The 27524-nt window shown below is 46.6% G+C and overlaps 1 protein-coding gene and 6 non-coding genes across 7 annotated transcripts in view; all 7 read right to left on the bottom strand.

The window, feature by feature from the left end:
* The window catches only part of LOC144094669 (Na(+)/citrate cotransporter-like), a 45352-nt gene that overhangs the window by 12140 nt on the left and 5688 nt on the right, over positions 1–27524 (bottom strand). The window contains exons 5-9 of the mRNA XM_077628592.1: positions 26492–26611; positions 26242–26361; positions 21955–22026; positions 16407–16511; positions 13291–13465 (exon numbers count right to left, since the gene is read on the bottom strand). Coding sequence (XP_077484718.1) covers positions 13291–13465; positions 16407–16511; positions 21955–22026; positions 26242–26361; positions 26492–26611 — 592 coding nt within the window. The remainder of the gene's footprint in view (positions 1–13290; positions 13466–16406; positions 16512–21954; positions 22027–26241; positions 26362–26491; positions 26612–27524) is intronic.
* Positions 4461–4533, bottom strand: TRNAA-AGC (transfer RNA alanine (anticodon AGC)). Its single transcript has one exon. It is a non-coding gene; the product is annotated as a tRNA-Ala (tRNA).
* Positions 4704–4776, bottom strand: TRNAA-AGC (transfer RNA alanine (anticodon AGC)). The gene has a single exon. It is a non-coding gene; the product is annotated as a tRNA-Ala (tRNA).
* On the bottom strand, positions 4947–5019 carry TRNAA-AGC (transfer RNA alanine (anticodon AGC)). Its single transcript has one exon. It is a non-coding gene; the product is annotated as a tRNA-Ala (tRNA).
* TRNAA-AGC (transfer RNA alanine (anticodon AGC)) lies at positions 5190–5262 on the bottom strand. Its single transcript has one exon. It is a non-coding gene; the product is annotated as a tRNA-Ala (tRNA).
* TRNAA-AGC (transfer RNA alanine (anticodon AGC)) lies at positions 5433–5505 on the bottom strand. The gene has a single exon. It is a non-coding gene; the product is annotated as a tRNA-Ala (tRNA).
* TRNAA-AGC (transfer RNA alanine (anticodon AGC)) lies at positions 5676–5748 on the bottom strand. The gene has a single exon. It is a non-coding gene; the product is annotated as a tRNA-Ala (tRNA).

The raw sequence follows: 27524 nt of genomic DNA on the forward strand, positions 1-27524 counted from the left end.
AGTCTAAACACCAGACGGGACTAATATTGCCTTAACACGCTTTAATACCTTGTTACCTATACCTTCCCTGTAAAGGAACCGATATAGAGGCACGGGGAGAACCACACTACAAAGGTCTTTATACAGTTTTTTCCGGTTGACTTCACTCAGGTATTGGAGTGAAAACCGCGCCGTCAAAAACCTACATGAAACCACAACTTCGCGTAGAAAACCACACACTCCACCGGGCATACTGCCAGCAGAGACAACCATATTAGGCAAGTGCTTCCCCAGGCGAAGTTGACAGACAGTGTGTAGAAACGGGTGCTTAACGTCCCGAAGAAATAAATACCGATTGACAACCTGTCTCAAAAACAAATGTGACAAACTGAGACCTCCATTTCGAACTCGTAGAAATAAATTGGTGCGGCTTGATCTTTCCCAAGAAGATGCCCACACGAACACTGCAAACACCCGATGAAATTTTTGGATATGAACCCTGGAGCAATGCAAGACTTGAAGGGCATACCAAAGTTTGCTCACTAAAAATATGTTGCAAATTGTGGCTCTCGAGAACATTGACCAATTCCATCCATTCCATTTATTCACTCTTTCCCTCATTTTATCCACTTCACTCCTCCAGTAGGCTTCGCTGTCTTTGTAACACTCAAGAGGAACTCCCAAGTATTTAACAGGAGTCGTAGTAAAACTCATGTTGGCAAAAGTGTCTGGGGCCTCCGGCCAATCCCCGTGCCAGAATCCCAGGCACTTACTCCAGTTTACCGAGCTGCCACTGGCCGCACAGAAACTTTTAACACACTTAACAGCCTGTGTTACACTGTCGTAATCACTACAAAACATGGCTATATCATCCGCATAAGCCAACAATCGGATTTCTAACTGATGTAGTTTAAAACCGCGCATACAATCGCTCTGTATCACGCTCAAACAAAATGACTCTATATACAAACAAAACAACAGTGGCGAAAGAGGGCAACCCTGGCGCACCGAGCGTTTGACTGGAATGCGTGAACCCACAACATTGTTGACAATTAGACTTGTCGTGCAATCCTGGTACGCCATGGCGACCCCGCCTCGAATAATTCTACCCACATTCACATGATCTAGAATGCACAGAAGAATTTCATGAGGCACCCTATCGAAAGCTTTCTCCAGATCAATTTGGATCATTGCCACTTGTGTGCCCATTGCGTCGCAGCACTCAAGGATACTACGCGCTACATGTATATTTGAGAAAATAGATCGGCCTTTAATACCGCACGTTTGATGCGGCCCCACCAGGTCAGTAATGACTGTCTGCAATCGCTTAGCCAAAATTTTCATCATTATCTTATAGTCTCCATTTGTGAGGCAAATTGGACGGTAAGAAGTTACTCTGCGCAATACAGAGGGGTCTTCTGATTTCGGTATAAGAACAGTGTGGGAGGATGTGAAGGACGGCGGCAGTACATTAAGATCGAATGCCTTATTATAGACAGCAGCTAAAACTGGTTAAATTATTCCTTTTAGACGTTTATAAAAGGCTGAGGTCAGACCATCCGGGCCCGGAGACTTCCCCGGCTGCAAGCTTTCAATAGCGTTTTTCACCTCCTCTACTGAGATAGCTGCCTCCAATAGTTCCTTCGTACTGTCGTCTAGGCTGGGCATCAACAAAAGGAAGTCCTTCTTGAAACGATCAATGTCAACTGAGCAGTTGGCAAATAACCCACTGTAGTACTCGAAGAAAGCGCGCTCAATATATTCTGCTGTGTCACTAACTTTTCCACCAACTTCAATTTCCACTACCTGATTGCGCCGCGCGTGCAACTTTTCTGAGCCCAACGCTCTTTTTGACGGAACTTCCCCCGCTATCAGCTTTTCAGCTCTCGCTCGCACCAGAGCACCGTGGTATCTTTCGATGTCGAACTGTTCTATTTTATGCTTTAGTGCGCGAATATCGTCCATGAACATGCCGGGTCTACTACACTTTTCACTCATCAATTTTTCCAAGTTTCTGCGCATCGTTTTTTCATCTGCCCCCTTTTGTCTGCGTATAGCGCTCGCCCGCTCCAATGCTTTCATTTTAACTGTCTGCTTGAAGTTCTCCCATTTTTCCCTGCACGTCGTATTACCCATATGATTCATTGCATCAACTTGCGTCGTCACGTCTGCCATAAAAATTTCATCATCCAGTAATTTTGAATTCAATTTCCATAACTGCCACTCGAAGCATCTTTTCCTTTCTTTCGTGCTTGCTACTAAAAAACTGACTAAGCAGTGATCAGTAAATGAAACAGCGCTCACTCGGTACTCCTTGCAAAAGGGTACCAAGTCAAGGCTTACGTATGCTCTATCCAAACGAGCGTGGCTCGAAGCCTGAAAATGGGTGTACTGTGTATTTCTTCCTCCACCAAGGCATTCAGCCACATCCGCCAAACTACTGTTCCCTATTATTTCATTTAGGGCAGTCGTGCTTGCATCCTTGTACGGTCGGGCGCTAGTTATGTCCCGGGATAAAAGAACGCAGTTGAAATCACTAATAAGAATGACCAACCTATTACACTGGGTATACTGTTTTAGCTGTTCAAAAAACCTGCACCTTTCCCCAGCAACAGTCGGCGCATACAAACAGATTACACGCCACTCCAAGGACGATAACAAGAAATCACATACAATAAACCGTCCTGACGTGCATGACGTAACGGCTTCTATTTTAGCTCCTAGACTATGTCGGACCAACAATGCGCAGCCTGAAGAATATCCCACGGAATGGCTCACAATAGCACAGTATCGCGCTACGAATTGCTGCACCATGCCCCCGGTTTCCACGTCGCCCTCGACTTTCGTCTCCTGCACTGCTAGAATGTCAACGTCAAAGTCGCTTAACAGGCGGTACAGTTGACTCTGCTTCCTCTTTGAGGCAAGCCCTCGGACATTTAAAGTTGCCACGCGAATGGACTTATCCATAGTCATCAAGGTGGGAAAAAAACCGGGGGCATGGCGCTTACCTCACAACTGCGGTTTGATCCGGAGTGTGTTAGCACAGGGCGGTCCTCACGGCGGCATAGGCGGCGTTTCCGCCGTCTCGCGCGCCGCCGAAGTGTTCGGCAGCGGTCGAAAGGAAGGACGTCGTCCAACAGTCGTCTTGGCTGGCGGCTCGTCTGCAGCAACGACACTGAGCTCCTTCCCATTTTCGCCTGCGTCGTGAGGTCGCTTTGCAGCGGCACTAATACTATCGCTGTCCATCACGGTGACTGGTGCCGGCTCGGTGGGTGGTTTCTCGTCTCCTCCGGGAGAGGGGTGGCCCGTAGTGCTTGCCTCATCCTTCTCGTTCCCGCCTTCTGCGTCGTCATGTCGCCGCTTGTCTGCGGGTTTATCTCCGCCGTCAATTAGTTGTTCCCCTTGAATGTTCAACAATGCACCTTGCGTAGCCAGGTTACGGCTCGTCCTTGCTGTTTCCTCTGAGTCTTCCTCGTCCATCAGGTGGTCCGATATGTCGTTTGCCTGCACTGGTCCGGCTACGCTGGCGTACGTCTTTGCGCAATCAGCATCGACGTGGCCGAAACGACGACAACGACTACAGCGCGGCACTTTGCAGTCGCGACGAATGTGCCCTGTGCTCTTGCAGCGCAGACACAGAGGAGCGCGGCCCGGCACAACAACAAGAGTTAGCTCTCCGGCAATCTTGAGCTGATGCGGAATATCGTCTACTTTGACGTCGGCATGCAATTTTAGTCCAACTGTACGAGTCGTCGACCCTTTTTCAGTGACACCTAGCGCCCGCCCCTTCTCCCGGGTCACTTCCAAACACCTTCCCGTAGGGCGACAGTGCCACGCGAACGTCTTCGTCGGTAACGCCATGCAGCAACCAGTGCAGCTTTACGCGAACCTCTCGGTTATTCGGATCAATGAGCAAACATGGGCGATCTTTTACCTTCACGTCGACGGCCAAAAGCAGCTTCTGAGCAGCATCAGCAGTTGTCATTGTCACAGCCCACACGTGGTTCATTTGATACGCCCCCAACGCCACAACGTCGGGAAGCGCACCAAGGTTGGCCAAAGTGTCCCGGTAGTCTTCAACACGATAGGGCCGGGCTCTTGGATCGCCGTGCATAAAAACGGTGTTGGCGACGATGCGTCCGGATGGCAGATTGGGCAGAATAACCTGGTAAACATCGGCAGTAGCCGCAAAAAACCTGTTACCGCGGCCCGACTGGGCCGCTGAAACCGCTCCGACGGAGCTAATGATAACGCGTCCGTCACGCTCGGTGGCCGGAAGTCGAATCCGCGCTCTACCATCTGAGCTACACCCCCGAAGGAGGAATAGGCGAACGGCATCGCACCAGGAGACTGGAAGACAGCTTAGGAGCCACAACAGCTCGTATCAGCTGCGCAACCGGTTCTCCAGGTATGACTTCTCCATCCACCGAGAGAACGAAAAGACAAAAACATGGCGGGCAAAGAGAAAATAAAATGTTTTGTGGAGGTGCTGGGTATCGATCCCAGTACCTCTCGCATGCTAAGCGAGCGCTCTACCATCTGAGCTACACCCCCGACGGAGGAGTAGGCGAACGGCCTCGCACCAGGAGACTGAAAGACAGCTTAGGAGCCACAACAGATCGTAATATCAGCTGCGCAACCGGTTCTCCAGGTATGACTTCTCCATCCACCGAGAGAACGAAAAGACAAAAACATGGCGGGCAACGAGAAAATAAAATGTTTTGTGGAGGTGCTGGGTATCGATCCCAGTACCTCTCGCATGCTAAGCGAGCGCTCTACCATCTGAGCTACACCCCCGACGGAGGAGTAGGCGAACGGCATCGCACCAGGAGACTGGAAGACAGCTTAGGAGCCACAACAGATCGTAATATCAGCTGCGCAACCGGTTCTCCAGGTATGACTTCTCCATCCACCGAGAGAACAAAAAGACAAAAACATGGCGGGCAACGAGAAAATAAAATGTTTTGTGGAGGTGCTGGGTATCGATCCCAGTACCTCTCGCATGCTAAGCGAGCGCTCTACCATCTGAGCTACACCCCCGACGGAGGAGTAGGCGAACGGCATCGCACCAGGAGACTGGAAGACAGCTTAGGAGCCACAACAGATCGTAATATCAGCTGCGCAACCGGTTCTCCAGGTATGACTTCTCCCTCCACCGAGAGAACGAAAAGACAAAAACATGGCGGGCAAAGAGAAAATAAAATGTTTTGTGGAGGTGCTGGGTATCGATCCCAGTACCTCTCGCATGCTAAGCGAGCGCTCTACCATCTGAGCTACACCCCCGACGGAGAAGTAGGCGAACGGCATCGCACCAGGAGACTGGAAGACAGCTTAGGAGCCACAACAGATCGTAATATCAGCTGCGCAACCGGTTCTCCAGGTATGACTTCTCCCTCCACCGAGAGAACGAAAAGACAAAAACATGGCGGGCAAAGAGAAAATAAAATGTTTTGTGGAGGTGCTGGGTATCGATCCCAGTACCTCTCGCATGCTAAGCGAGCGCTCTACCATCTGAGCTACACCCCCGACGGAGGAGTAGGCGAACGGCATCGCACCAGGAGACTGGAAGACAGCTTAGGAGCCACAACAGATCGTAATATCAGCTGCGCAACCGGTTCTCCAGGTATGACTTCTCCCTCCACCGAGAGAACGAAAAGACAAAAACATGGCGGGCAAAGAGAAAATAAAATTTTATGTGGAGGTGCTGGGTATCGATCCCAGTACCTCTCGCATGCTAAGCGAGCGCTCTACCATCTGAGCTACACCCCCGACGGAGGAGTAGGCGAACGGCATCGCACCAGGAGACTGGAAGACAGCTTAGGAGCCACAACAGATCGTAATATCAGCTGCGCAACCGGTTCTCCAGGTATGACTTCTCCCTCCACCGAGAGAACGAAAAGGCAAAAACATGGCGGGCAACGAGAAAATAAAACGTTTTTGGAGGTGCCGGGTAGCGATGCCTATATGGGAGTGACACCTTTTTTATTTATTCTTAATTGCAAGCTTCGATGCATCACAACTATGGCACACAGAAGTATGCCATATGGTAGAAGTCGCCTAAATCCCACTGAAGGCAAACGTTATTATGTTAAAATTGCCTTAGCACCGTCCAAGGCATCATCCAGCCTTGACAGCCACTCAGGAACACCTTGTAATTTCATGGCCTCAAGAAACCTGGGCATGCTCTCCAGGAACTATATTCGCGCTGGCCGGGCCAATCGTGAAAGCCATATATTATGGAGTGCTTCAGCATAACCTGGTAAACCGGGAAACATTCTCCTTATCTTTTGACAAGTACCTGATCCCGTGAAAGTAAGGTGGTAATTATTTATTGATGGTCCTTGGCAGTAGGTCCTAAATATATATTTCTTCCAAACGATGCGGAAATTCATGATCTATTGTCTCTACATGTTGATAGATAAGGCACTGGGAACCCTACGGCATAAAAACCTGTTTACCCCCAGAAAATATTTTGCAGTTTGATTATTAGTGTGTAAGATTAAAAAAGTCATTTGTTCCCGGTGAAATCTGCATTTTAACGAGCTTTAATTTATTACACCTGGGCCTCCAGAGTATAAGGCACTGTACAAGAGCACCGAAACGCTTTTTTTATTACCTTTGAAGAGGCATAATAGAATGCTGTAAACCAAAAAAAAAAACGAGAAAGGGCGCACCAATTGCTTTCGATGACACGTCGACGCAAACCGCTTTTAAAAGCCGCCAAATAATCAAACCGGGACATTTGGGAGGCTCAGACTGGGCTCTGTAAACCTCCTGCATATATGTGACTCTCTGAATAAAATTTTAACGCGTAGAGTGAAAATTTTTATCGGCATGCTTGACTGCGATTCTAGTCTTGCACAGCCTGTGGAGGCTCAGGACTATAATGATATCATACGGAACCTCATCCTGGTTTTCAACCAGAAAGAAGGGAATGCCTTGTGGAATGACTGATAGGTGTTTTTTGTTTAAGTTCGTCGAGTTTAAAGAACGCGGTAGTGCAAAATAGCCTCCCAACGTTCGACAAAACTATGTTCTATCGGTACAGCCATTTACACAAAATACAATTAGTTGGCCGAGAGACGATGATGCCTTTCGCATCGAGCCATGCTTTAACTGAGGGGGGTATATTGGTGGGGAGCTTAAAGGGAAAGTATTTTACTGAGTGTTTTAGCGGCATTTTTTCTACCTCTTTTAGAACATCTTGTCCTGAACCTCCACTGTACGTCAAGCTGTGCAAAGGAACCGGCATCAAAACAACAACTAGGTCACGGTCTAATCTCTCTTTTTTTTTTCACATAAGTTAAATTTTCCAAAAAGAAATAGACTCTCAACATCCGCAAAGACGTTGCCACTTCACTTCACGCGGATAACCTTCCAAGGCACCGGGTGCAACATTATGACAAAAAACAACGAAATCAAGCGCAACATTTCTCAGACACACTTGTATCAGTGTGCGCAAAAACATATCCTTCTGGTGGCAGAAAAACAAGAGACGAGACAGTTTCGCAAACAGACAAGTGAGGGAGACCGAGATCCCCACCGATCTGAATAGGCTTGTACGACTACGCCCTTCACGGACTAGGTCATTGGCATCGCACCAAAAGAATGGAAGATAGCATGGAAGCCACAGTACAGGAAGCGCCGTAAACACGGCTGCCGAACCGGTTCTTCTGGCGCGACTTCTCCCTCCGACGAATGAACAAAAATACAGAAATCCTGCAAGCAACGAGAACATAAAATATTCCGTCGAGGAGCTCTGTGTCGATTTCAGCACCTCTCACACACTGTAAGAGAGTGGGCTACCATGTGAACAACTTTTATTTTCTTTATCAGCGGATAAAACAAGACGCAGCTAAAACACGTCAAATTTTCTTTGGCTGGCTGGATAAAATTGAAATTTCTTCAGGTACTCCACTTCATCGAATACACTAATCCAAAGAGGAGGTGCAGGTAACGCCTGATACGCTTCTCTCATGTACGCCATCCTTCGAATGACAATTTCAAGTACAGACTGAATATTAGCATCCGCGTGGCGGATTGCCATTCTAGTTTGGCACAGATTGTGGATGCCCAGGCGCATAAACATGCCGAAGGGAACTCCTTCATTGCTCTTGACTGGAAGAAATCGGATTCTACATGGCGTTATCGGTAGCTGCTTCTTTCCAGTTCTTTGTAAAATGTCCCAATGTACGATATGGCTTCAGAAGTCAATGAAGACGTGTTAAATCGTTTCTGGTTTTTGCGAAGCAAGCAAGTAATCATCCAGGGTACAAGTATACCATTCTGATTTAGCAATGCTTTCACGGGAACTGTTTTCGAGTGCAACTTACAGAAAAAAAAGTATTAATGTCCCAGCAGCATTCTTTTAACCAATTTTAACACATAATTTCCTGCCACCCACCTTTCTTTCGTAAACTGGCCTGCCTAATGTAGTTGACAGTAGATTGTAAATTTATACAGCATGCAGTTCTTTTCATTTTTTGTAAAGAATCAGAGGCAATCCAATGTGAAGCGTGCAAGCAACATACTGATGAAAAGAACAATTTCATGAAAGTTGCCTTTCACACGGCGACATCATACACCGATCAAAGGGACAATAAATACAAGAAGCGCTTTCGCAAGTCGAACCTGCATAACTACACTGGGAATACTCTCGCTTTGATCGCACAGCAAAAAGGTACGTAGGACAATGTGCCTAATAAACAAATGAGAAAGGCATAGCCCATCATCTCGGACTGAGTGGAAAAGGCTCGTACGGCTAACCCTCTCCCAGGCTCAGCCTCATGTGAATACAGGAAAGACCCAGTTCCTTCTGTGCACATTTGCACAGGTGATACTGAGCGCCTGCGACACATACCAGTATTTGGCAATTAAAAACAAAATACACGCACAGTGGCGCGCGCAAACATTGAAAGGCCCCGACCCTTCCAGTTTGCCGTCTTTTTCGTCCCTCTCTTGGTTGTACCACTGCAATACACTGCGGGATCCTGATAGTGCTCTAGTAGTACTCCAAGATGCGTCGTAAGTGTGGCTGTCCACTTTGTTCGAATAAACAATTAAGGCTTCATGTCTTAATTACCGTGTCACATACCAACACTTTTTTGTTTATCTTGGAGCCTGTGAGTTTACGGAGTCTCAGCAACGTTGACCACTTCTAACATGTTTTCGCTATTTTTAAGGAGTACAGACATGCGGTCAGCATACACCAGGCTGAACAAAAGTTTCGACATAAATAGCAAACAGTAGGGGAGACGGTAAACATCCCTGTCTTAGATAAGGTTGTACTAACGCTCTTTCAGTAAAGGGTTTATTTATTTTGAGTTGTGCTGCCCAGTCGCGATAGGCCAACATTACACCATCTAAAACAGTGATGCCAATATTCGCCTGCTTTAATATGCTGGAAAAGACCTAATGCGAGACCTCGACAAAAGCTTTCACCAGGTCGAGTTGCACCATGGCAACTTGGCTTTCCATGCCGACGCAACACATAAACACATTTCTGTCGATGTGAATATTTCTAAGGAACTTTGGACCTTTGATGCACATTCTAAACACAATACACCTATATGGGAGTGAAAGGGGAGTAAGCTGTCTTTTATCGCACTCCTATTTGTAAAATGGAGTGCGCTAGAGAACACTTTACTTCGTTTTTTACTCCTTTCTGTTTAGAGTGCACCATGGTTGTTGCGGCCCGACTAAGTGCTTCATAACGGTTTACGCCCTGTTCGCCAGCACTTAAATACTTTGTAATCGCTGTTGATAAGGCTGATAGGCCTGTACGGTCATAATGACAGCAGCTTAAATGTCTCGATCGTTCGTTTTTATAATCAAGACTATATGAGCAGCTCCAAAGAACGATGGCATCTGACTATTTTTATACGCCTCACTGAGGATGCGATCTTAGCTTTACACTCCACGGACTGAAGAAGTGGTTAGGTGTGTCGCACCATGCGATTATAAAATGGCGTGGAAGCCGAAATAAAGGAAGCACCGTGAAGGTGGCTGCCGAACCGGTTCTCCTGACGCTACTTTTCTTCTTCATGGCATACGTGGCGCGCTGCCTGTGGGCGTGCCTTCACTCAGTCGCCCGCTACCAAGGCAGAGAAGATGGGTCGTCCGGAGCAGTATACACTAGAAATAAGAATGTCGCGAACGTCGGCGCGAAGGTAAAGGGCAGAGTTGCGCGCCCGTGTAGGAAAGCGTATGAAGTGAGACCTCGCGATTCTCAAAAGATTCAACAACGGCGCCAGGATCAAGAATTTCGCGCCCGCGGACTCTTAAGCCGGCAAATGCCAGACACAGGTGAACAAGGTTGGTGTCACACGGGCACTGGATCTTGAATTCGACGCCAACATATTACGCTTTGCGAGTTCATTCAGCGAAAGGCTCTCAAAAATGGTGCTAATATTTGTGGTAGATACATCTTTACTGTCTTATTCGTAGCAACGCAGTGAAATGCGTAGCATCTTCAATAGTCACCTAGCAATTTTTCGGAACTGACTTGTGAGTGTCATTCATACTTTTGCTCGGTCCTTTTTTTAGTACTTGCATAAGCGACCTAAATTATTCGCGAAGCTATCTGGACGAAACCATGTGTGAGTAAGAACAGCACTATTTAGCGCCGTATAAATAACTTAAGTGCCGGTGAAGGGGCAACTCGGCGCGGTTGCGTATTCCCGTTATCCAGTCTTTACAAGCTCACGTGCCTTGTGTATCGGTCACAAACGCTATCTAAGCCCTTGTCTCGTGTTGCTAAACCTCTATGCTCCTGCTGATAAGCCTCGTTATCGAAAGCCCAATTAAGTTAGCTTCACAGACCGCCTTTGCAGAGCCGCAGAACTAATCTTATTATTTCCTCTCGCGGGTATATATAGCGCAAATTATCAACCAGCTCTCTCGGAAATTCATTTCTGGCTTCAGTCGCACATACCCAACGTCACTTCGGTTTTCTCCTTGGCGAAAATAATTCTACGATGGAGAAGGAAGGTCATGATCGCTGCAAGTTCAGTTAATTGATGGTCGCACAAACAGGTGCATGTAAGCTAAGTTTTCAAAGTAGTCTACTGCTTTCACATTGCCCCTATGATGTCGTTCCTTCGATAAGAAATGGCGAGTCCATCCTAGAACAGAATTTTCGAGCACAGAACGTTATTTCAAAGCCGATGTACTTTTGAAACACCTCCGTATGTGCATCCGTAATCACCTCAGGTGGTGGCGTACCATAGTGAACAAAAAAGTTGACGCTTTAATAATTTTAAGGCCACATTCCTTTCAATTCAACGCCGGAATAACGAAAATTTACACTAGAAAATGATAGCTTTGAGTCCAGATTCGCCTTAACGACGTTGATGACTCCAGTAGCCATGCAGGCGACTCTGCTTGCTAAGTTCAATTTGAATCAGGCCGCCGACAAATCTTCAACACGTCAGCAAAGGGTGCGGTTAATGTTATGCTTCGGTGTAATCGAAATACGAGCCAGATGGTAACTTCAGTGCACGGACAAAAAGTGCATCTCTCATGGGCTAGCACAGCAACCGTACAAGTGGTCACGGGACATGCACGCCATGGCTCCCAAATTAATTACATAACACCGCGTAAATTCGGATATCACGGGACCGGAGAAAAGGTCCAAATTGAATGAATGGATAATTACCAGGGGAGACTGAAAAAAAAAACTCATATCAAAGTGTCTCACATCGTCATACCTTTAATTCTAGAAAAAAAAATCGGAAATTGTTTAATCACTTCATGCGAGAAACTTGCCTGTCAAAAACTATTTTTAGCTGTTCCTCCAAGTGGTGCAGTACACGCAAGCTGTCAGATGAGCCTATACAGTATACACATAGGTCCGCTAGGACACTGACGGCATCGACAGCCTCCCATCGCAGGGTCCGCCATAACGTGAAAAGCGCTTTCAGCTCTGTCCGTGGCTCATACGTAAAGATAAACAAAACAAAAACATGGCGTCCCTTACTTTCTAGACCGACAGTCATACCTATGAGAACGGCTCCTTTACATTTCCGATGGACACAATAAGGGCCACCTGTGCTATAGCGGCGAGACTTCTGAGTCGCCCACCTGCCGCCATCATGAACCCATCTGCGGCGCGCAATGCACACGCCAGCTCTGCCTTCGTTCAAAATTAACCGAAGGGTGGCCAAATTCCTCCAAATTAACGAGAGTTTCACGTCATAGAATAGTATACACGCTTGACGGGATTGGACGGATTGTCCTAATTACCCAGTTCTCCGAACTAACGGGACTCGTACTAACGAGATTTTACCGTAATGGTTTAGAAATTAAATACGCTTTCCACATTAAGATTCTATATTTTGCTTCATCTGGTCATTAGTAAGTTGATTTAATAAGGTTGTAACTATCGATAAGTTTTAATTATCAGTAAGTTTGAATCATCAGTAATCATCAATAAGCCAACATGGAAAGACCAAATTTCCTTCAGTGCTCGAAACGATACAACCTCGACGGTCAACTAGCGACTCTTTTAGAGTACGCTAATTGATACTTCCATCAAAAACAGTGCTCCTTGCGCGCAGTATTTCAGTGACTAAACTCGTATATTTTTCGGCAAAAAGCCACCGCGGTGGCTGAGTGGTTATGGCGCTCGGCTGCTGACCCGAAAGACGCGGGCTCGATCCCGGCCGCGGCGGTCGAATTTCGATGGAGGCGAAATTCTAGAGGCCCGTGTACTGTGCGATGTCAGTGCACGTTAAAGAACCCCAGGTGGTCGAAATTTTCGGAGCCCTTCACTACGGCGTCTCTCATAGCCTGAGTCGCTTTGGGACGTTAAACCCCCATAAACCATAAACCAAACCATTTTTCGGCAAAAAGAATTCGGATCGCTAGTGACCTCCTTCCCTTCACCTTTCGACATAGCAGTTTTATCTGTCAAAACAATGCTGCCCAGCGCAGTCGTCTTATCTCTCAGAATGATACCGTGTCTTGAAAGCGGTGACCTCTAGAATGAGTCGCCAAGCATACTGGAAAGCGGTTGTTCATAATAAGAAAAAAAAGGCTCAAAGATGTTAAACCCTCGCCTTATAATGTATGCACTACATTGTGCTGATCAAACTGACTTATTATTTTTATTATTTATTTTTACTTTTAACTTCGACTTTCGTGTATAATGAAATGTATTATTATTACTATTACTTCTGCACAGACAGTCGTTCCGGCCTCTCGATTCTTGCCTACCGTAGAAGTGGAATACCAACAGTCCGAGTGGGAGTGACCCAAGTGACGCATTTGCATTTCTGTTGCGACCACACAGAAGGGAGATGGGGCGCGTACGTCGCTGGCTACTCCCAGGGCCTGTCCTCCTCCGAAGGTGAGCAGCATGCCCCAGGCCATCTTGTGGGTCACCACGCTCCACGAGAGAATGCGCTTGTCCAGGTTGTCGCACGACATGGGCACCGCGAACAGCACCGCGACCGCCATGAACGCCACCGACGCGTCGTCCACCGCGCTGCGCAGCAACAGCACTCACGCGCCATATGCTTCACATGCTTCACCGTCGCCAATATAACGCGTTAAGGCGCGCTCACATTAGCGGGAAAACGCGCAACGCCGGGCGTTTCCCGCGTGCCGCTTCCCGCCCAAGCCGGTTTTTCTCCCGCGGACAGCCTGCTCTCCCGTCCCGCGGAGCGATGGGTTCGGTACCTATTTTTCCCGTGCCGGTGACAGAACAGCCAATGGGCGCCGACCGTGAACCGTGACGTCGGTCCCAGTTCAGTGACCCCGTCGGCGGAGGCGGAGGCTGCGCCCGGCCGGCCGGCCGGGCACTCGGCGGCTGCTTTGCCAGGGCGACGGGAGGGGAGCTAGCAGGGTGCGCTTTCCAGTCTTCTCTGGTGTCACGTGACTATCCCCTTCTCTTTCTGCTCGTTCGGGTCCTCCCTCAGCGCCTCCTCTCTCCACATTCCAAGACAACCGCAGCGAGAAAGCGCGCGCAGTGTGAGCGTCATTCTGAGGAGCTGCGAGGCAGCGTCGACGTTGACGCTGTGCCGGCGCGGGAAGCTTCCCGCTAGTGTGAGCGCGCCTTTACGCGTAAGAACGAAGCCCCAATTATACTTCGCACGGGCCGAAACTTGCTTGCAAGCTGTCGCCAATTGACCTTTCTATAGCCGTTTTGTGCATAGCACAAAACAGCACAAAACAAGCTTTCACGTAGAACGCACATATGCAACCAAGAAACACCGGTCAACTTCAGAATACCGCGCAGCATACGTGAAATAAGAAAAAATTCCACCGCAAGCTAGCATATCTGGGACAGAAAACCAGCTGAATCCTGGAAGAGGGGAGAACAAAACAGACACGTAAAAACCTGAAATGACATTAATTACAGCCCATCTTCATTCCTTTCTGTGTTTATTTGATTGATAGTTTGATTGATTAACTGATTGATTGATTGATTTTGAATCTTTTATTTTCCATGTGAGGTTCTAGATTCCGTGCTGGCTTCTCTCTCGCTTCCGACTTTATTGCTCGATTAAAGGAGCGAGACACAACACAAGCACGTATACAGTGGAAACTACTTTAATTGCACCTGACTTCACTCCTTTTCTATTGGTCCTTTGTTCTTTATTTGTACAAACTTTTTGTTTTTCATACGTGATTCATGATGTGCGTGCTAGTTTTTTATGCTCTCAAAATACCTGCCACATATTATAAGCCAAATAAAAACAAAACCAATATGGTATGTCACGTTTACTGCCCGCAAGCTCCACGTGGCCAGTAGGGGACACCTCAGTGGAGCGCTCCGGAATAATTTTGAGCACCTCGGGGTTCTTTAACCGTGCACTGACTTCGCACAGTACAGACGGATGTCTTGCATTTCGCTTCCATTGAAATGCACCTGCCGTGCCCGGGATTCAATCCAGCGACCTTGATTTTCAGCAGACGAATGCTATGGCCATCAAGCCATGGTGGCATAGAGATGGGGTCATAGAAATGTGCGACCTAGACCAATCTTTAGGGCACGGGGAAGTCTGAGACATTTTTAGGCTGACCTGATTCTTTTGCCAGGCGCAAGGCAAAGAAAAAAGGCATGTGTCACTTACTGTGGCAAGTTTTACTTTGTGCTCTTTTTACCTCGTTTTGGGTGCACGATTTCTTTATTCTTGTGCAGTTATTTAGAATTTTTTCGTCTGCTTTTGGTTGGATACTTGGAAAATAAGCGCAAGGCTGTTCAGACCACGTACTTCCAAATGTTGGCCACTGACAGCGACCGCTGTCGCAGGCTATGTTCGAAACACATCGTCCATTGGGGACATTACAAGGTCCAGAAAACGAGCGCGCCTTTGGTGAACAAATACTCGCCAAAATCATTTCCTGGCATCGTAAAGATTGTTTTCATGAAACTTGCTTCTCAAGGAGTGTCTCCACTGCCGAATCCGCACTTACAACTCGTCTTTTAACCGCGTCGCCTAGTCGTACGCACCAAATAATGCCTGACTTAAAAAGCACATCTCTGAATCATCAATTCAGACGTATAGTGCTCACATTGAACGATGGCCGCACGGCGAGACTTAACGTTGTGTGACATAGCAAGACACTTTTAATATCACCGGTCTGCGATATGGTGAAATGGTTGCGTCAGGTGGACTGCCGTAGCAAGTACTTTAATGACAAAGAATCAGAGCAGATCAGAAAGGAAACTACAGGAGCAAAGTGGCCAGAAAAGAGACGCAAAATTTACGCCGGTATTGACTGCCTAGCGGCTACTAAAGAGATGTTTCAGTGCATGTTGTGTTTGCCAGAAAAGCTGGATAAGAGATACTTGTTTTATCTTTCACCTTAAATATCGCAAGCTAGTTTCCCTTACGTTAGACCAATTATTGAAAGGATAACAAAAAAACTGATTGCAGGTTTTTTTTAGCTTTATCTACCCAAAGATATACAAAGCTACTGAAATAGAATGATACACATTTACACCACCGCATATTTTTAAATATTTCATTAAATCATAAAAAGTACGGTTATAAAAAAATTACAAAGCTGTGTATATTCGCTACAAAAACCACGGTCCTTGTTGAACTAAAAGAGGTCATAATAGAATGTATAAAAGTTGCTGCATAAGGTGGGTCTTAAATATGCCTCAGAACACATGGGTCGCGTACAGGCCCTTCCCTGTGCTTTAAAGCTCCTTTAATAATTTAAGACGTTACCGAGCCTCTCTCTACGCAGCACCTTTCATCATTGCGCTGGCATCCAAAAAATGTCCGCCTGTAAGTCTACGCGTTAAGCACGCCTTGCATGCATTGCACACCTACCCTGAGCACTCTTGAATCAAAAGGACGGCATCGCAAATATATCAATGCATATATGGTCAAGTGGAGTCTACCAGCAGGTTAGAGCTCCATATGTGCCTGCAAAGCAACGATCAGAGATTAAGAAAAGCGGCTGCTTACTTGAGGTTCGGCCATGTTGCCCATCCGGAGAAGAAGATGGGCTCCCTTGTTGACCAGAGAACAAACGCCACTGTCAGCACAACCACGACCACTTTCTCTGCGACCCTGAAAGGCGAAACATTTACTCCGGGATCACGAGCACCATAGAGGTCACTAATCAGAGATTGCACGCACCTTTGCTTTACATTGGGCTATCAATCAATCAATCAATCAATCAATCAATCAATCGATCGATCAATCAGTCAGTCAAGTTTATTCGACACCACGTACATCTCGTATAGATGACTGGGGCGCGGGCCCAGAAAAAAGCCTCAAAATGGGCTTGAGAATGGTCTGCACCCCGTCGCATACTGAACGTCGTGTACAAAAAGGGATTACTTGACATTAAATTATCTTGACAACGGATTGGCCGAAGTTGGCATACAACACAAATATATAATTTTTCAGTACTGACAATTGTATATACACATAATATTTGCAACAACATATTGCAGGCATACAATACAAAGAGCACATTTGCTGATATAAAAAAAAATATTAGAAATATAACACGGAAAGAAGAAGAAATGCTTATGAGCTTATATACAGGATGTCCCAGTTAAAGTAACCAAACATTTAAAATAGATTGTCCCAGCCCCGTGAAACCAACTGAGCGCTGTTCAGAGTCGCGTTGCCTAGCCTGCAGTATTTTTTCGTCCTCCGAAGTTAAATTATTTGCGAACAGTAATTCTCTGATATTTTAATTAATACCTTCAAGAATAAAGCGTCAATTCAGAACTTGTAGATCGTCTTGAGGACGTTTGATGAAATGTTTGAACCATGGCACAGTTCATGTAAAGTAGAATATTATTTTCCCAGCCTTAAAAGGCAACACGCACAATAAAAAATTAGCTGTGGTTAACTACTGCTGAACCTGGTTAGAGAGCGAAAGCTGTCGTGTATCGGGCAACTAGACGCGGCTTGTCGTCTGTAACGTTGAATGCGTTCCGCACACTGGATAGCCATCGCACCCACCATAGCAGGTGGCAGTTAAATTACTTGTTCATCGCGAGAGGTTGGTCACCCAATGAACGCTTCGGCCTTTGTACCACTCTCTACCGGCGAATCGAAAGGTCAAAGGTCAAGTGGTGTGACACCATGGTGGACCATATATGTTAAGGCCTATAGCCACACTTGACCTCTGGCTCACTTGAAGGTCAACCGGCAAAGCGCGGCGAAATCGACTTTGCCTAGCGTAGTGAAGCTCCCGCTTTAAGAAGCTTCCACGTGACATTAATGCTGCTTCACCGGCGACGCCTTTCAGAGAACAAAATCCCCTTTTCTCTGGACCGGTGTCCACGACGGGGCTTTGCGTGTGCACTAGGTGAGTGATACGGACAAGCAGCTGACACGGGTTAGCTGTCTATGAAGGCCGGTAACGAAAGGTGCGTAAATGGCACTTTCGTGCATTTATTTCAGCTCGCTGTTTTTCAAGCCAATCTACAACTTCTGAATTCACACTTTATTCCTGAATCCAATATCTAAATTTAGATAATTAGTGTTTTCTGGATAATTAACTTTGGCCTATTGTTTAAAAAACACTGTAGAATAGGCCACGCGACTCGCAATAGCCCTCGGCTGATTTTACCAGAATAAGACACTCCGTGTGTTATCAAAGCTTGCTAACTTTTAGCTCACGCACCTGGTATACGTGAATATGTCGAACCAGTCATAATCTGTTACTTCTTTAATACATACACAACGCGAGGTAGTGCAGAGACGTGGTTAGTGTTTAAGAGGTTGAGGATCTTCGGTGCGCGCAGGAATCTCAATACTCAGGTGCTTTACCCTTTTCCTCCGCCGAAACGCGGCGGCACTGCAATCGGATTAAACACGTGAGCTAAGGCAGACCAGCACAGCGCCATAACCACAAGTCACAGCAGCGGGTCGAGTCGGCGCTCAAGTTGGCTCAAGGCCAGCTTAAAGCACTTACTCAGCGGTTTTGAGCGAGTTAACATACGCCGGGCGACCAAGAACGTTTAAACTCCGGTCACGTACAACCCCGCTAACACTTACGGTTTCCCGATAGGCCCACCTTCAGAACGAGAATCGGATTCAACCCATCGTCGTCCCGTTGGTGTAAACGCCGCTATATGATTGACTTCTCGAAGTCAGTCTAAGGGTTTTACTAAGAAACTTAGTCGTGCATTCGGGTATGTGAACACATGCACATTCAGCAGCCGCAGCTACTCGTTTTAATACCTTCACTACTAATACTTTGGTTTGAGCTAGTTGGTGGAGAAACGTAGCTAATGGAACACAAAGCCGCAAAAAAAAAAAAAGGACGAGAACACACAATGGACAGGACAGACGCCATCCTGTCTGCGTTTTCTCCTTTTCTTGCCTCGTTATATTCCATTAACTATTGCACAGCTCCAGGCTCGTTGCACACACAAAGAGTCCGGTTTTCGGTAAGATTATCGATATTTTCACTACAACCTGATTGCAGTGCTACCAGAAAGCCAATATGGGACCTGCAAAGGGTCCTCAGTATAGGATAAAGTATGGCGTGTAGGTGAGCCTGCTGCCTATAACTGTAGAGGCGTATGCCTCGTAAGAGATATCTCGTAAAACATAAGTAAAAACAAAGAAGGCCACACACTTTGCGTGACACTTAATCAGAAAGTAGTAAAAGGCCGTCAGCGCAGCCAGAAGTATTCTGCGTCGATGGCCGTATGCGATACTACATCCAGGTAAAACAACAATTTCCCCGTGAGAAGAGTTTATTCTCCTCGGATATATTTCAGCCGCTTCTTGGCCGGAGTACACGAGTACTCGATAATAGATGAGAACGGAAGACATTCCGGCTATCGCTATGAGCCTGATGTTCGGTGCACAGAACAAAGGGTCTCGAACTTTTAAAACTTCAGCTGCTATCGGCAAGTTCAGCGGCGGTGGCGTCGTTGCAGAAAAGTATTTCCACCACGCAACTGCGTAATCAATCACGTGACTTACCACGTGTCCCGACAATAAAGGAGAGAGAGAGAAAGAGGGTGTGCGAGTGCACAAGTCAGCCGCAGTCTTGCGCACTTTGCGGCGACCGCTAGGGGGTCGATGGGGTTTGTCAGCGATGGCGCGAACGTCATTGTACGAGAACGAGAAGCAATGCTCGCGCCGACTGTATCGCGATCATGCACTTCTCGCGCAACGCCAGAATCGCGCAATTCTCAACTGTCTGGCGTCACTCCGGTCACACACGTGCCGTCTTGTCTCTCGTCCAACATTACTCTCCTCCAGCCTCACTCAAAAGCGTCGTCATCGTCGGACTGTACAACAGACTGACTTAACGAAAACACTTTACTGTGTACATAAGGACTGGATCGCTCTCTGGTTCTGCACATGGAACCTGCCCCCAGCAGTTGCTCATAAATATTTTCAGGTAGGTGTGCTCAGAAGGGTACCGGAGAACTAGCACGAGGTGAACTGTCTGCCTGCTGAGGTCGAGTGGCGTTCTGCATTCTTATCCCCTACGATAAACAGCCAGAGAAACAAGTTTTGGGCCGCATCTCCTCCTCGTGTTTATCTTGCGCGTTACTCGCAGCCAACGACAGGAAAGCGCATGCACACGCACGCAGTAACGCGAGACGTCTGAGGCGAGGCCGTGCAACTCGTGACGAACGCGTGGGAAACGGTTAGCGCAGAAGGCATCGGCCGCGCCGCAACAGTTCACTGTGTACGTTCAAAGTCCAGGTCACGTGGGACCGGCTCGTCGCGACGGGGGGGGGGGGGGGGGGGGGTGCTGTTTTATCGGCTCTAGGCCGTCGCACAGCTGCGCAGTCTGCATGCCGTCGAGGTGTAGCTGTACGCAGCTACAGATCGCGAGATGCCGACGGCGATCGAGACGAAGAAAAAGCGACATAGATTCAACGGACACTAAGCACAACTCCATTGAATTATTGTTCTGAGTACAATAACAAAGTCACTTAAATTGAGGTATGCGAATACTAGAAAAATTGGAGCAGCGAATAATCATCATCATCAGCCTGACTACGCCCTCTGCAGGGAAGAGGCCTCTCCCGTGTCTCTCCAATTAACCCTGTCCTTTGCCAGCTGTGCCCACCGTATGCCCGCAAACGTCTTAATCACATCCGCCCACCTAACCTTCTGCCGCCCCCTGCTACGCTTGCCTTCCCTCGGAATCCACACCCTCAAGCACCAGCGGTTTTCTTGCCTTCGCGTTACATGCCCTGCCCAGGCCCATTTCTTCCCCTTGATTTCGCCTAGGATGTCATTAACCCGCATTTGTTCTCTCACCCACTCCACCCGATTCCGATCTGCTAACGTTACACCTATCATTTTTCTTTCCATAGCTCGCTGCGTTGTCCTTAACTTCAGCTGAACCCTTTGCGTTAGTCTCCACGTTTCTGCCCCGTAGGTGAGTACCGGTAAGATGCAGCTGTTGCATAGTTTTCCCTTGAGGAATATTAGTAAACTGTCATTCATGATCTGAGAACCTGCCATATGCACTCCACCCCATTCTTATCCTTCCAGTTATTTTCGACTCACGATCCGGATCAGCGGTCACTACCTGCTCCAAGTAAACGTACTCCCTTACCACTTCCAGCACCTCCCTACTAATTGTGAACTGCTGATCCCTTGCGAAACTGCTTAACACTGCTTTGGTTTTCTGCATGTCAATGTTTCGTACGCGCAGTGATCTTCATTAAGGAAATTTTTCCCTTTCTCTGGGCATTTGAGCAGTATAGGTTGGAGAAAAAAGGAATTTTTGTGTCGTTTCATAGAACTGTAAGAACCAAAACTGTCTCACTTGTTTGTTTTTGTATTGCCGGAGTAAAATTTTTAAGCTGCAGCAAGAAAAAAAAAAGGGGGGGGGGAGGTCTGAAATGGGGAATTTTGAGTCCTAATTTAGAGAATTTCCGGTTATGGCACGGAACAGCACTGGGCATTTATGCAGGTCGAGCTCTTGAAATGTGCTACCTCTTTGTAATGTCAACGGTGATGGGGCTCTTTCTTTCAAATTTTTTTTTATTAATATCGAAAGCCTTTAATGGCTTATCGTTGCCGTCCGCCCGTCCGCGAAATCTGTTACACTATGACGTCATCAATAAAATTATTATAATCCATGTACTCTTAGCAATTACTAAGTGATGGGCGACTAGTAATTAGTTAATCAATCTTTAATTAGTAATTAGTAAAATAAACACAATGCAAACTTTCAGAATATACTAAAAGATTAACAATTAATATAAGATAAAACTAAACAAAAAATTAAAGATGCAGACACATAAAAGGGGTAAAGTGAAAAAATAAAAACAAAAATAACAAAATAAAAAAAAACTGGGAAAATGAAATGCCTACAGGCGCCGCGGAAAAAAAAAATCCGTGTTCTAGAAAGCTCCATGCTTTCGCGTTCCTGCACGTAAGCAGACTTAAGTGCCCTCTGAACTTTTTTCACAGCCGTGCTTAAAATTTTCGTAGGTAAAATGGCTATATCATGGCTCGACAGAACTACAAGTTCGCGTAGCTTGAAGAGACGTCGGCTACTCACGTGACGTTGCCAAGGCTCTTGTACTTGATCGCGAAGGCATCGTGGACCGTATCCCTGTTGATTTCCATGGCCCTGTTGTGAAATAAGCACAAATTTATAAGTGGATGTGGTTCACGTTTTGCGAGCCGACTTTTTCGTTTCCTTGCTGCGAAGTCTGGTGGCTTATTATAAAGCGAGGAGCTCATCGCGATCCAATGGAGTTGGTGTTTCTGAATACTATAGATGGCAAAGTTCTCCAAATGCTTGAAGAAGGCAACGAAATGTTGTCTACATGCTGCACTCTGAGGGACTCCTAACGCATAACACCATGCTACAAAATTATGGGCGTGGCGATTAATTCAAGGAATTCGGCAACAAACTCTTACTGTTTGTCGTCCAGGCTTTATGTCACCGGCTCTCTTCAATGCTATCTCTGCTATCAGCAATTTTCTGACGCTATAAATGGCGAAAATTAAACAAATGGTCGCACTTATCTCTGTACTTCCAAGTACCGAGCCATTAATCTTAGTATCGCAATGCGACTGATTACAAGTGGCCCTAAGATAATGTACACAGGGGCTCACTTTATCCCATACAGACTGTTTAGTATAGTAATAATAATTGGTTTTTGTGGAAAGGAAATGGCGCAGTATCTGTCTCATATATCGTTGGACACCTGAACCGCGCCGTAAGGGAAGGAATAAAGGAGGGATTGAAAGAAGAAAGGAATAATGAGGTGCCGTAGTGGAGGCCTCCGGAATAATCTTGACCACCTGGGGATCTTTAACGTGCACTGACATCCCACAGCACACGGGCGTCTTAACGTTTTGCCTCCATAAAAACGCAGCCGCCGCGGTCGGGTTCGAAACCGGGAACTCCGGATCAGTAGCCGAGAGCCCTAACCTCTGAGCCTCCGTGGCGGGTAGACTATTTAGTAAAAAGTAGTATTTCCTACACAGTACGGCTTTTGAAGTCGAGTTATCTCGCCCGGCGAATACCTTTTTCGTGTATATTAGTAAATATCAATCGCTTTCTTGCGTAACATGCTGTAAAAGAGGAGGCGAACAATTCAATAAAAAAATGAGGCATTTCTAACAGCGCCACGGCGAAGGATGGAAAGATAGTAGAACATGTAAGTGCAGCGATTAAAGTTCTATTTCGGAAAGATGAAAAACACAATGTAAGCTAAAAATATAGATAAACTAAGAAAACGAGAGCAACGAAATAGAAAAAAAAACACTACTATAGTAGCACGTCTTACACGCGCTCACCAACGGCTGTCCGCCGCGATACCTATTACACTTGTACTTTCACCAAACAAATACCGCCAAACAGCCCTATTACCGCGAACACAAATTAATGGACGCACCAAAAAAAAAGGCGTTTTTACTGTGTATTCTAATTTTCTCCGAATCTTTTACTCCTTTCTGCCTTTTCTTTAGATTTATTTTTTGTATGATAAGTGGGCATGAAAACTCCGCTGCCTTTAATACATTGGGCGCGCAAGGCAAGAAAGGAGCATCCTGCTTCTGGTGCGCATAACGAGGCACATCCGCTTCTGCAATGTGGCGGCGCCTCTTCACCGTATACTATATCCTTCTAGAACCGTACCTCCTTACGACCACTGCCGAAACCCGCAAGCGCTACTGCCCCCCCCCCCCCCCCTTGCGATTGTTGCGACTGAAAAATTCCTGCCTACGCAGCTTATCTGCTTGTCTCGCTTTTGTGGCAAAAAGAAAAAGAAACAAAATGTCTCAACGTGCAATTAGTACCACAGAATGAGGAAAGTCGTTACATTGCTTTATTTTCACTGCACCTCTAACTCTTAAGAGGTAGCCCTATCTCGGGCGCCAACTCCGGTTTTCTTATTCAAACGTTCGAACTCAGGAACGGCCTCAAGTTAGACAAGCGGCCCACAGATTAGGATAAAACTATTGTCATTGTCAGTGGTGGCCGCTGCATAACTTTGACTTCAATTGCTGATAATCACAAACTTTCTCAGTTTCACTTGTACTGTTCCGTAGGATTGGCGAGTAAAGAAAAAAAAGCTGTAAAATATGAAATAACACAACAAAATCCGCTCCTTAAGTAAATCCGTGCGTGCAACATTCACGCTGGTTGGGAGAGTTTTGCAAAATACTTATTTCTTTCATGATGACAGAGGTAAGGAACCATAAAAGATGTAACCAAAGAAAAGACGCGCTACCTCAATCTTCAATCATATTGACGTCTCTTCACTGGCGTCGTCTTCTGCGCCATTTTCATAGTTCAAGTATATTTGATCGACTGGCCATTCAATAAACCTCGTTAATGACGGCGCAACAGAGAAGAAAATGAGAGACGCGAACTTCATTTGCTTTAAAAACCTTCAAAACGTGCAGTTCAGAGAACTTCAACGTTCGCTTTAATTGCAAACGTTTCAAATTACCCGGCTTTAAGGACTTATTTTCGAAACATTTATAGCTTCAAATAAAACTACCTCCAACAGTCGCTCAGTTTTTAACTTTTCCTATTACAAGGAAAAAGTTTAAATCAAGTCGGCCAACCAGTCAGCCTATTGTGATGACAATGCGATGCTTTCGTACATTTGAATAGAACAGGAGCAGGGGCCGCGGCAATGCTCCGACTAAATAGTAAATAACTATCAATAGGTTCAGCGTAGCAGGGGGCGGCAGAAGGTTAGGTGGGCGGATGAGATTAAGAAGTTTGCAGGCATAGGGTGGGCGCAGCTGGCACAAGACAGGGTTAATTGGAGAGACATGGGAGAGGCCCTCGCCCTGCAGTGGGCGTAGTCAGGCTGATGATGGTGAGGTTCAGTGGACGCAAAACATATTTTCATTTCTCTGTACAACTGGCAGTGACATAAAACTGAAGGCACGTGAAGCGCTTACGACAACGAAGATACACGTGTGGACAGCGATCTGAAAAGTTGTCCTCGAGGCGTGAAATCAAAACTGCGATCGGTCTCGCACGTGCCTCAGTAGTGCGAAACTTTCGAGCCGTGGCGACAGCTACTTCTCAAGGCGAGTCCATCTCGCCGTAACGAGAACAGGCCACAAACACACACACACACACAAAAGGGAGGGGGGATGGGGAGGGGCAAACGTAAAGAGCCTTGCTCAGCATTTCGGCCGCAGTTAACAAATATGTCATACGAGAACGTGTTTTGTATAACTGTCGCGGGATGACGTTTCCTGTAGCCCGAGACAGAACCGGGACATCAGAGCATTCAGCGACGAGGATAAGATATAACCAGGAACTGGCACGTGGCAATGTCACCATCGCGGGAGAAGCCAGCATCCGATGCCAGCGCGAGAAGCAAGACGAAGCCCGGAGAAAACAGGCGCTCTGCCGACTTCGGACAGACGAGCTGCTTCTGGTGTTTCTCATGTATAATTTGATTGCCTTAAAAATTACCGCTAAAAAATTGGTGTGACTACTGCCGACTGCCCACAGAAACCAATTCATTCTGTCGAGACTTCCAACTACGTCGTCGTGTACTGCATCTTCCGTCGTCTTTTATTTCATTCAAGCTCGCGTCGATAAGATGAATAACCTGTCCTTCTACTTATGCAGAAACGTATCGAGTAAGGGAGTAATTACTCGTTAGCATTCCCCCAAGTGCCGCCATCCCCGGATCAGGGCAATTTTTTCCTCAGCTGCTAAGTTTCTGTGAAAGCTGCATAGCTTTCTTTTTGTTGCCCTGTGACTGTTTTCGAACAGACGCCAACGAGTAATTACTTCCATATTTTCAGTATACTCCACCTTGGGGGATTCTCCTAAATACATTGGACTAAATGTATGCAGCGTACTCCATGCGTGGCCATGACGTACAGCCGTGAGAAATATGCGAAGTTACGAAGTTCGAGGGGGGGGGGGGGGATTCACTTATTCATTACTTCGCAACTACGTGTGACAAGCACAGTTTTATTTTTGTCCTGTAAATTTTCTCTTGGCGCATATATCCAAAAATCATTCTCAAATTTAGTAGACAAATATCAATAAAATTCATAATTTTGCGCAGACGCTTTTTTCCCTCTCATATTTCTCACGACTGTACACTGCATACGGCGTATACTGCAGTGTACGATTTTAAAGACAAGGGGGGTGATAGTTGTTATCATCCATGTCTGCTTGGATCCGGATTATTATTACGCAGGAAAGCGTTGCATTGCGCGGAAAGTAGTGCCGCGGAAAAGTGAAGCCGTGACGTTGTATCCGCGGACACAGTGCTGCCACCAAGATCTGGCATGTGAGCCTCATATATAGTGTACTTCTATAAGGCTTATAAGGAAAGGAAGGACTCACAGCCGCCGCATGTGCATGAAGTAAAGCACGACGAAGGCAAACACGACCTCGATCATGGCGACCGGGAGGAAAGCCGTGCTCCAGGATAGGAATGTCACCACGTCGAGCTTCGGAAATCGCCTGCAAGTAGAAGCACGTCAAACTATTACGCCTGAAAGCTTTCTAAACTTCCCTTCAAAGTCCCGAGGAAAGCTTCATAAGCGTTAAGAGGAACAGTTGCTGCACATGTCACGAGTGTATATGCACGTACGTCAGCAGGATCATCTTGGTGACGTAGTTTGTGATGGTTCCGCTCAGCGCGCCCACGGAGCCGAGGCTGGCCGTGTAGGCAACCGTGATCAGCAGCACCTTGCGGATTTTGATGAACTTCCTGCGGGCGCAGCGGCAAACATATCGTATCAAAAGTGGAACTTTCGGTTCTGCAAAGAGCTAAAAGTTCTAAATACAGCGCGAAATTGGGAGGAGAACGCAGAAGGAATATAAAAAGACGAGCCAAGTGTAAAGAGCACTCAGTGTGTAGCACAACCACTAAGTAAACGCTTGGAGGGTGGCGCTGCAGTCGCTGTCGTATTTGCGACTTATGAGCCAATGTCTTATAATAATGAGCCAACTGCAATGGTGAGCTATCCACAGGATGATACATCTGCTTTAATGGTTCCTGATATCCGCTCTTCGCAAACTTTAGAGCGCGTTCACACGTCTACACGTTGCTTGAGGAAAAGGACCTGCCCCTCGATTTTGGCAAGCAATAAAGAAACCTTAAATGAAGCTGCGGCTAAGCCTAGGTCTTACAACGGCATGGATGGTGTCAAGATGTATATTCTCATTTTTTTTCTTTAGACAATAAGAAACACAACTCGTCATTGTCTTCGGCGCGAAATCCTCACTAGGACGCCTGTAGATGCAAGAATGGTTCTTGAGTGGCCTTTCACGCCTTGAAAAATGAGGTTGATAAGGCATACGCGAATCACAAAATGAATTTCACGCCAAATCAACAAGGAGACAGAAATCTTTCGTCGTAACAACGAAAGTACCTTCAGTACCGGGCATAAAAACTGCCACGACGACATGTTCTTGTCGAAACTGCAGAATTTTATGCTGCAATGCGCTAAATGTATCTATTCGTAAGCGGCTCTGTCGTAGCTACAAAAATAGGGCGGGGCAGCCAAAAAAGAATGTAAACCAATAGGCCCCTGCCTGTGCCACTTAAGTATAACAGGCTTAACCCAATCGTAATATAAACGAAAAGGCCCGAAGGCAATGTTGTGCTTTTGCCACCCGTG

The sequence above is a fragment of the Amblyomma americanum genome, chromosome 6 (assembly GCF_052857255.1).
Source record: "Amblyomma americanum isolate KBUSLIRL-KWMA chromosome 6, ASM5285725v1, whole genome shotgun sequence".
Taxonomy (NCBI): Eukaryota; Metazoa; Arthropoda; class Arachnida; order Ixodida; family Ixodidae; genus Amblyomma; species Amblyomma americanum.